A 9,333-nucleotide genomic window follows, 5' to 3' on the forward strand; every position below is an offset into this window, starting at 1 on the left:
CGCATACAGCGAGTGGCATAAATTTAGGTGGAGTTTAAACGGGGCCCCCCCATACATGCAAAGGGGGGATTCAAAAAATTTTTTCACCGGATATAGTTGTGTAGGGTATCAAATGAAAGGTCTCGATTTGTACTTTCCGAAACTGATATTAGTTTTGACATAAATTGCAAAGTGCGTAAGGAGTCAAAATGTACGCACTTGAAGTGAGACAGGACTCATTTTCGCAAACTACCCAACCTAAAAATCCAAAAAAAATCAGGGTGGTGCGCCTAGATGAAATCTAGGCCTCAAAATATGTCCCATTCCGATATCTGCTCAAATAAACTTACTAATAATATATTACTACTTTTTAGAAATTTACTGAAAAACCTCCCTTAAGTTCATCCTAGGACTTCCGAATTTTGTACCAGCATAGGGGACAATATTTCGTATATACGTGCTAAATTTCATGGAAATCAGGCAATTAACGCCAAAGTTGTAGCAGTTCAAACTTAGCAATTTCGCACGAATTTACCGCTTCCAAAGCCATGCAAATCAGATGCTGACGTCATAATCACCCGGAATAATTGACATTCGCGTAGAATATTAAAGTCACATTTATGAAGAATCTATTTATCTGCAGCCCTTTTTAAGGTTTTGTGTAAACCACTTATGTAAAATCTAATCTTCGAGAGATGTCCCATTCCGGTATCTGCTCAAAAAATTTACTAATAGTATATTATCAACTTTTAGAAATAGACTAAAAAACTCCCCTTAAGTTCATCCTAGGTGTACTAAATTTTGCACCGACATAGAGGACAGCCACATGCATACACATGCCAAGTTTCATGAAAATCCAACTATTAATGGGAAAGTTATAGCAGTTCAAACTTATCAATTTCGTGCTAATTAACAGCATTCTAAGTCATACAAATAAGATGCTGACGTCATAATTAACGAGAATAATTGAAATTCGAGTGAAATATTAAAATTCCATTCAAGAAGAATCTAATTCCATCCTTTTTTATACTTATTTGATGTTGGTTGAATTGTTGGCATTTGTTAATAATATTAAACTCAGAGTGTGAAGCGTATGAAGGTGACCATTATCAACACAGGGCTTTCCATCAAATGATTTATTTAAATCACTTTCTAGAAAATAGAGGGCAATGGAATTTTTAGCTATATTACACGGAGCTGTCATGCACTCGTCGCTCCTCACATCTTTTTCTTTTTGTTCAGCCATCAGTTCACAAGCGGGGTCGGCCTGTGGTGATCGGTTTCGTCATTTTATTTTATCAAATGCCTGATCAGGATGTAATCTTGAGACCTTTAAATCCCCATCCAGCATATTAAACCACCATTGTTTTGGCCGGATTTTTGGTTGCTTACTATTGTTTTTGATGTTGTGACCAATACTGGTCGTTGAATTCTCGTTAGTGTGAATTACGTGACCACACCATCGAAAACGCCCCTCTTGCAGTTTTTCCACGATCGGTGCAAACCCGTTCGATCGCGGATATTCTCATTTCAAACCTAATCAAAACGTGTCACGCCACCAGTGCAATGCAACTTCTTCGTCCCCATTACCGCAAGACGCCGTTCATTGACCTTTATAGTCGGCCAATACTCAGAACTGTAGAGAGCGGCAGACGGACGACATTGCAGTAAATTTTAGATTTGGGACGTGCGCTGATACGTCGATCACAAAGAACACCAGTTGGGGAATGCCACTTCATCCAGGTTGCATTAATGCTTGAAACAATTTCATTACGCAGTTCTCCATTGGCTGATAGCGTTGACGCGAGATATTTACATCGCTGAGTTCTGGAAATGGCAGTAACCTGCCCTTCGAGATACTTAAATCGCTGAGTTCTGGCAATGGCAGTAACCTGCCCAGAACTGAATGATTTCAATAACTCGGGTCAATGCTATAAGCCAATGGAGATCTACGTTATGCTCCTCACATAGGGAAACACAAAACCTTTTATACCTGAAGCGTCAAGCTTCCGGTTTCCCGACTTGTTTAATAGCAGGTTTGCATTCAGCCAAAAAATTTTCCACTCTTTTAACGGAGTCTGACAGTGGGTCCTTCCTGATGTTGTGAAACTTACTTTCCTCTAACTTTTTGCGTACTAAGTCGTCGTCCTTTGCCCATGATGACCACTGTGTTTCCTTTGTCTGCTTGTAAGTAGTAAACGGGGTTTTCTTTAAACTCTTTAATGGTTTTGTGGTGGTAGGACGATGTTGTTTTCCTTGTGGCCATTTGCTTGGTGGAGGTCAGTAGCCGCCTAATTTCTTTTAGGATGCCGGCTTTTTCCTCTTGTGATGTATATTTGATTCTCGCCTCGATGCCGATTACGATGTCTTTCGTGACGAAGTTCAAGCCTTTATGAGAAGTGAAAGCTGTTCCTGGGTAAAGTGTTAATTGGATTTGTTGATCACATAGTTGGATATGAATTCTTCCTTCGGTTTCTCTATTTCACCCTGGCCCGCTTGTGTTGTGGTGAGCGCCTTTAGTTTATTTTCCAGTATGCTCTTCTTTCTGGCCTTTTCGGTGGTGTGGGCCCTATTGATTTTTTCCCATTGTCGGTCACATCGCCCTTTCTTCCATGGGTGTTCTTCCTGATTTTTAAATGTGCGGAATAAGCATGGAGTGTGTTATATTCTAGCCTCGTGTAAAGTGTCTTATTGCTTTGTGTTATGGCCATCGTTTCTGTCTTCATTCTTTGGAGTTTGTATTCAGAAGATAAAACACGGAAGAAGGGGGCAGTTGGTCCCCGAAATACCTATTTGTGTACATTATAAAATACATTTAGCCAATAAAAAAGAAAATATCTTCAAAGGTAAATCTATCACTTAAAATTTCGGTTAACTACTTCCTAATTCAAACCAAAGACGAAGGTAGTTGTTATAGACGTCAGAGATTGTGGCCCAGAAGGAGGCGAAAGTGAGCTGTATATTTCGGCTCTCTGGCACAGAAAATGGTTCTGGAGCAGGAGGCTACCTCTCGAATAAAAACGAGAAGTGGGCTTTTCCTTCGAGACAATACACAACGGTCTGTCAGACTGAAGTGTATGCGATCCTGAGTGCGGCAACCTGGATGATTGACGAGCGGGGGAAGGACAGGCGCATCGCAATCTGTAGCGATAGCCAACCTGCATGACGGGAATGAATATCACTTTGATCACTGCAAAAATCGTTCAGGAATATAGAAACCTAGATTCAACACGGTGAATTTACCCTGGGTACCTGGTCATTATGATGTAGAAGGAAACGAAATCTCGGATGTCTTAGCAAAAGAGGCTTCAACTTTTTCCATGCCCGGACCGGAACCAGCAATTGGGGTGTCGGTAGCATTGGCTGATGGTGTTATCAAAAACTAGGAACAAGCTTCCCATTATGACAGGTGACGAAGCCTTACTGCTGCTAGACAGGGGGTGGTGGTGGCGAAGAGAAAGGGCGGGAGTGAGAAAGAGAGTTGCCTCAACCATTATTTTTACGTTGAATTTATTCCATTCTACGGGCTGATTTAGAGAAATTGGTGAGGTGATCCAGCTTACCAAAGTTTACGCGTTTGAGGGGCGCGTCGACTCTCTATGTTTTGAACAGTGGAGCGGGGACATTCCCTGGAGGGATATGGGCCCGTGCATTTAACACATTGTAGCCAAAATTTCCAGATAGAGGACCACATTTTTTACAGCTCAAACACTGAACGACCTTCCCTTACCTGTGTTTCCCCCAACTGATCAACTGATGTTGAAGGGTTTTTAGTTTGGAGACACTGGTGGCATCTGCCTCGGAATTGAGAGTTACACGAAAAAGGCTTAGGTTGGTATCGTCCGCCTGTGACCACGGGGTGGGGTGCCTCGTGATGCGAATCGGCGTAATCCTGACTGAATCCCCGCTAAAGTCGTGAGGCGACGTTCGCCTAAGTGAGAGGGCTGGCTTCCTTTCATCATTAATATTGTAGGAGTGGTGTTCTAATTTGGAAGTCTTAATAAAGTGACTTCGGATTTTAAGCTTGTTGGCAGGCAGGGTTAGTCATCTCGCATTTCATGTTTTTATCTAGGTTCTTAATAAATAAACCCAATGCCCTGTCAGTCAAATCGTACAAAAAGATTGGCGGTAAGAAACGAATTTTATTATTATTCTTGTCGTCCGGCGATCTGACTGATTCAGCTGAGTTCGATGATTCGGGCGTACATGTGCATCTTCGAGGCGGTGTTTCATTATCCAAGAGGAAATTATATAATTTTTTTCTTGTCGGTGTTTCTGGGTCCGAGTTGCCGGAAGCCGCTTGTTTATGGTTATAAACCGACTTACTTGAGGCTAGTTGGAATGCGTCGTGGAGTCTGTGGGTGAATTTGATCGTACGATCTATATCGACGTTCCAGGCGTCCATTGAGTCCCGTGTTTGATCATGCTCAGTGATGTTAGGTAGACAACTTTCGGTGCTTATTTCTGCGGAAATTACGGCTGTGGTGACCAGATAAGGGGAACGACGGTGATGCTTGCTCCGCGCCCTTTTTACCCAGGGCTTAATGTCTCTCGTGTAAAGCTGGGTGTCACACTCGCGGCAGTAAGCCTGTTCTGATTTCACTATGATCGGTGGTCGGGAGCCGCCAATTTACCCTTAAACCAGCAAAACAAACGAAAAACGATATGGAGCAACTTGGTAACAACGCATTAGTATGTTGGGCAGCCGCGATATATCACTTAGTTTGTGAGCAGGATTACTCAGATGAGGGATGAAGTATTTGTTAGGAGTGGTATTTGCATTCAAACAACGATAATTTTGGCATGGTCTTGATTGTCCGGTCTATTTTCGCCTTAATTGCTATAGGCCTGCCCATGGGCTATTTTAGAGCCGGCGAATACGCTGTTGGAGCATGTAATCGGATTCCGTTTTCACCTCACGGAATCTTCCGGGTGTTGTCTTGCACTTTCGACAACTAATGACTCTTTTGTCAGAATATGATAGATTGCGTGAGTCATAACTCTCTTAATGTTAGACAGAATCGTGATGTCGACGAATTCCTTGTATAGATCATGATACTGGTCATTCGGTTTCAAATTCATCACGTAGTAAATCGCTGCATCGGTGAGTTTCGCAATGCAGAAAAAGATCATTTTCCATCGACTAACTTCCTTAATTGTTGACTCTTTATAAGATCAAAAGGCTGCACCAGATGGACGCCGATTCTTGATTGTCTGACATTTGCGGTGAGGGATTTCCCCGTGAATGGTTGCCATAAGCTGCAGTCAGTGGCCATAATGCGTTGTCTGTATGTTTTAATAGGTCTATTGGTTGAAACGTAAGGATGAAACTGCCCACGTGTATGTTGATTAGTATCCTTTGGCAAGGCAGATCAATACTGATATTAACCAACGAATTTCACACTTTCGATCAGAAATTGGTAATCGGCTAGGTAGAAGTAGAATGTTCTCTGTCGCCAACGTACTTAGTTTCCTGAATTCACTTTTCCATTGTCGTGGCAGTCGGGGGTTGGGTGCGCGGTGAAAAAAATAAAGCTGTCTAGTTCGCAAATTTGAGTAATTGTGTCCTATTATGGGATTGGATATGAATTCTAACTAATTAGAATTAGAATATTCTAATTCTGACTGAAAATTTGGGTTACTAAGCTACATACCTCGGTAGCCTTCTGATGCGAGGACATTTCTATCACTCAATTCACCATTTTGAGCAGCTTATCGATGTCCTTTTCAGTTCCGACAATTACAATCGTAATATGGCGCCTGTTCTTTATTCTTCGCCAGTATTTTTGATATCCAAGACCTTGGCCTTTTCCCTTCTAGGTTTTTTCCCTGGAAAAGACTTCTTGCGCTCGGCAGACTCTGCCAATGCTTCCAGTATTCGTTGTTTCAAGGGTTCGTATTTTTTTGACTCCTGGAGAGTGGAATTGAAATAATGTGTGGCAGGATCTTCGGGTCGGCGTATTGGCTCACATGTTTAAAGTTTGTTTCATCTTGTATGATCCTGGTTCGTTCCGAATGCACCTTCAACTTGCCTAAACCAAAATATCGGGTCGGGACGAGTAGGTATCGACTTGTTTCTGGCTGGTTTTTGGTGTCTCCCTTGTACTAAGATTGGCCACAATTTTTGAAATTGCCTCTAGCTTTGAGTCTTCCGATTCAATTTTGATGCAATGACCCAGTTAAGATATTACGAAATTGGTTGGAAAAAGTACGAAATTGGCTGATAAAATACCAATTTGACTGGGAAAGTTTTCTACGAAGAGATTTGTTGTTTGTTGTTTGCCTTTCTGGTGTCGTGCTGTGTCGGTGTATATAAACACAAAACAATTTATTGTATCCCCCAGTCACACATGAATACAAAGTTGTTGCTTTATGTCAGCAGCAATATAATTCGTTTTTAGTAAGGTTTAATGCAGAACTCTGGGTTTGAAAAGGACCCAAGCCAAACACAATCTTACCAATATTTCTGGGAACCAAATAAAATTTTGTTTGCATGGATTTTGTGTTCTACTGCTTTTGATTTCAATGACTTCCGTTTGAGATCGGGAAATTGCTGTGCAATGCTGCTTGTTTTGGTTTGTTTTAAGATATTTTGCTTAAGATTTTTTGCTTCGCTAACAAATACACAGGCATGTTTTGTCCAAGCTTCTGTCTTTTAGCTTCCTTAGTTCACTAACACCTCTTGTAAGTTAATCACTTAAAGAAACCACTAAAATAAATTTAGATTACAAAACCGTTCATCAATGATTTTATCTTTTAATTTTACAATCACTTTTAGCGGATCTATCGCGAAAGCATGCAAACAAACCACAAAAAGATGAATAAGGAATAAGCTTCAATCTACTGACAAAAATTGTAAAATAATTAATTATGTAATTATGGAATTATGTATGAAAATTATACATGCAAGTGATGTAAAAATGATGACTAAAGTTAAACCATCTATGAAGGAAGTAAGTTAACTTTACAGACCTTCAACTCCATGTTTAGTCAGATAGTTTCATTCATTGTACTTTATTCAGGTAATTTAGATTTTAGGCAGCTCAGAAATATAGTCATATTATTAGTGGTAATATGTTCACTGATTGTAACTGTTTTCTATATATTTTTTCGTTGGAAGTAATTTTATCTTTTGAATTTTCATTTATTTAGATAAAATGATGACGCAACATTTTGTAAAATTTTGTTTCCTTTTGAAGTTAAGAGTCATAGCTTATCTCCCACGATAGCCTTAATTTTAAGGCTAGCTTTTGGCAAATAGCAGAACAACACTCGACGTAATCTTAAACTTTATTCGGAAATTTGAGATACATAAGGCGCGAAGAAATGAAATGAAAAATAGTCCAGCAAATTTGTAGCTTTAAGTTAGCAAAATTACTTGAGGAAAGAGAATATTATCTAAAAACTGAAATTTGTCTAATTAAACCCGAGAAAAGGTGAACAAGAAATAATATGAGAACATGAACAATCTAAACAGTTAGATAGGTTGAGGAACCTTTTAATGAATATAAGTTACAATTTGCCATAGCATATATATGGTTCATATTGGGTTGGGGAAAAAGTAATGTTGTATTTGTGATCGAATTTTAACGCTTGATTTAACGTACTTAGAATTATCCAATTTAAGTCAAATATGCGCCGTTTTATTCGCAAACTTGTTGCCATTTAGAAGGCAACTCCATTATCCCCCTCTAATAACCCCCCCCCCCCTCCCCCCTCCTCCCTCCTTATTTTCAAAAAACTCAGACAGCCAGTTTTCGCAAGCCTCTTTTGAGGCGAACTTAGTAGCACTAAGAGCGTTTTGCATGGACCGGAAGAAATGGCAATCACTTGGTGCCAGGTTCAGACTATACGGTGGATGCGATAGGACATCCCATCCAAGCTCCCGTAGCTTCTGGCGGGTCATCAAAAATGTGTGAGGCCGAGCGTTGTCCTGGTGGAACAGAACACCATTCTTATTGATCAATCCTGACCGCTTCTGGTCAATTGCCTGCTTCAAACGGTCGAGTTGCTCACAGTAGAGGATCGAATTGAGGGTCTGGCCATAGTTGAGCAGCTCATAGTGGATGACTCCCTTCCAATCCCATCAAACACACAGCAAAACCTTCCTGGCCGTCAATCCGGGCTTGGCGATGGTTTGGGCCGGCTCGCCGCGCTTCGACCGCGATCTTTTTCCCTTGAGATTTTCGTACGTAATCCACTTTTCATCACCAGTCACCATCCGCTTCAAAAATGGGTCGAATTCGTTCCGTTTCAGCAGTGCATCACAGGCGTTGATTCGGTCCAAGAGATGTGTGGCACCCAAACATCCAGCTTTTTTTTGCAATCCAATCTTCTGCAAATGGTTCCAAACGATTTTATGGTCCTTACCCAGTTCCTGGCCAATCGAGTGAATGCTCACATGCCGGTCTGCTTGGATGATTTCGACGATTTTATCCAGTACGGAGAGTATCTTCGACATCCACTACACCAGAACCAAATCGATTGAACCAACGCTGTGCGAATCGTTACAGTATCGGACCCATATTTGCGGAGGAAGAAACTAAATGAGTCCTTATCGCGAAGTGTTGGAAAAACATTACCCCCATATTAAAATTGGCAATGGTACCATCACTTCTAAGTCGCCTTTAAACACTTTCGCGAAGTCAGTACAAGTTCAATCTAAAGAAAGACAGTCCTAACAGAGTGCTTCGTCTTCATAATTCTCTCAGATGAAGCAGCGTTCATTATCTCGAAAATGATGCTGATTGACATCTTGGCAGATAAGATGATGAACATATACAATGTGAAGTTTCGCCGAAAGGGATAGATTTGTAAATAGATTGCAATGGAATTGGTAATGATCGGGAAAATGTCGGTAGATACATAACATGAAGAAATGGTTGGAGAGACGTCATGAACAAATTAATTATAATCTTAGTCAGTCTCTCACGGAGCATGGAAGATATGCGGTACAGACTTAAAACATCCATTAATCAGGTGTACAGGACGTCCAAAATCCTGGCATAATTGCCTGTTTAACAACTACCAAGTTGAGAACGGATCACTCTTTGCGAACTCACCAGCCTTTTTGCCCCTCGAACAGAATGTGTTCTCGAGGTGCGCATTGACTATTCCACAGTTACGGTGGTTCCGCGTGAATAAGTCTAACCCTACGGTCTTCTAAAGACACGTATTTGTTGACTACAAGCAGAGCTCGGCGTTGACAAGCCCAACGGTACTAGTGTATACTGAATGCAGGCACAGTTTTCTTATTGGTGAATACGAGACCTACCTAAAGCCTCAACCGAACTAAAGAGCTGCAAATGCAACTCCACACTTGAGCCTAGAATGACACTGTTCGCGATGTGGACA

General features: G+C 41.0%; 1 protein-coding gene across 3 annotated transcripts in view; it reads left to right on the forward strand.

The window, feature by feature from the left end:
- The window catches only part of LOC119647831 (phosphatidylserine synthase 1), a 49,759-nt gene extending 42,119 nt beyond the window's left edge, over positions 1-7,640 (forward strand). For all 3 annotated transcript variants that reach the window (XM_038049070.1, XM_038049072.1, XM_038049071.1), the window contains exon 8: positions 6,758-7,640. In XM_038049070.1, coding sequence (XP_037904998.1) covers positions 6,758-6,804 — 47 coding nt within the window. In that variant the 3' untranslated portion in view covers positions 6,805-7,640. The remainder of the gene's footprint in view (positions 1-6,757) is intronic.
- The last annotated feature ends 1,693 nt before the right edge of the window (positions 7,641-9,333 follow it).

This window comes from Hermetia illucens, chromosome 2 (assembly GCF_905115235.1).
Source record: "Hermetia illucens chromosome 2, iHerIll2.2.curated.20191125, whole genome shotgun sequence".
Lineage (NCBI taxonomy): Eukaryota > Metazoa > Arthropoda > Insecta > Diptera > Stratiomyidae > Hermetia > Hermetia illucens.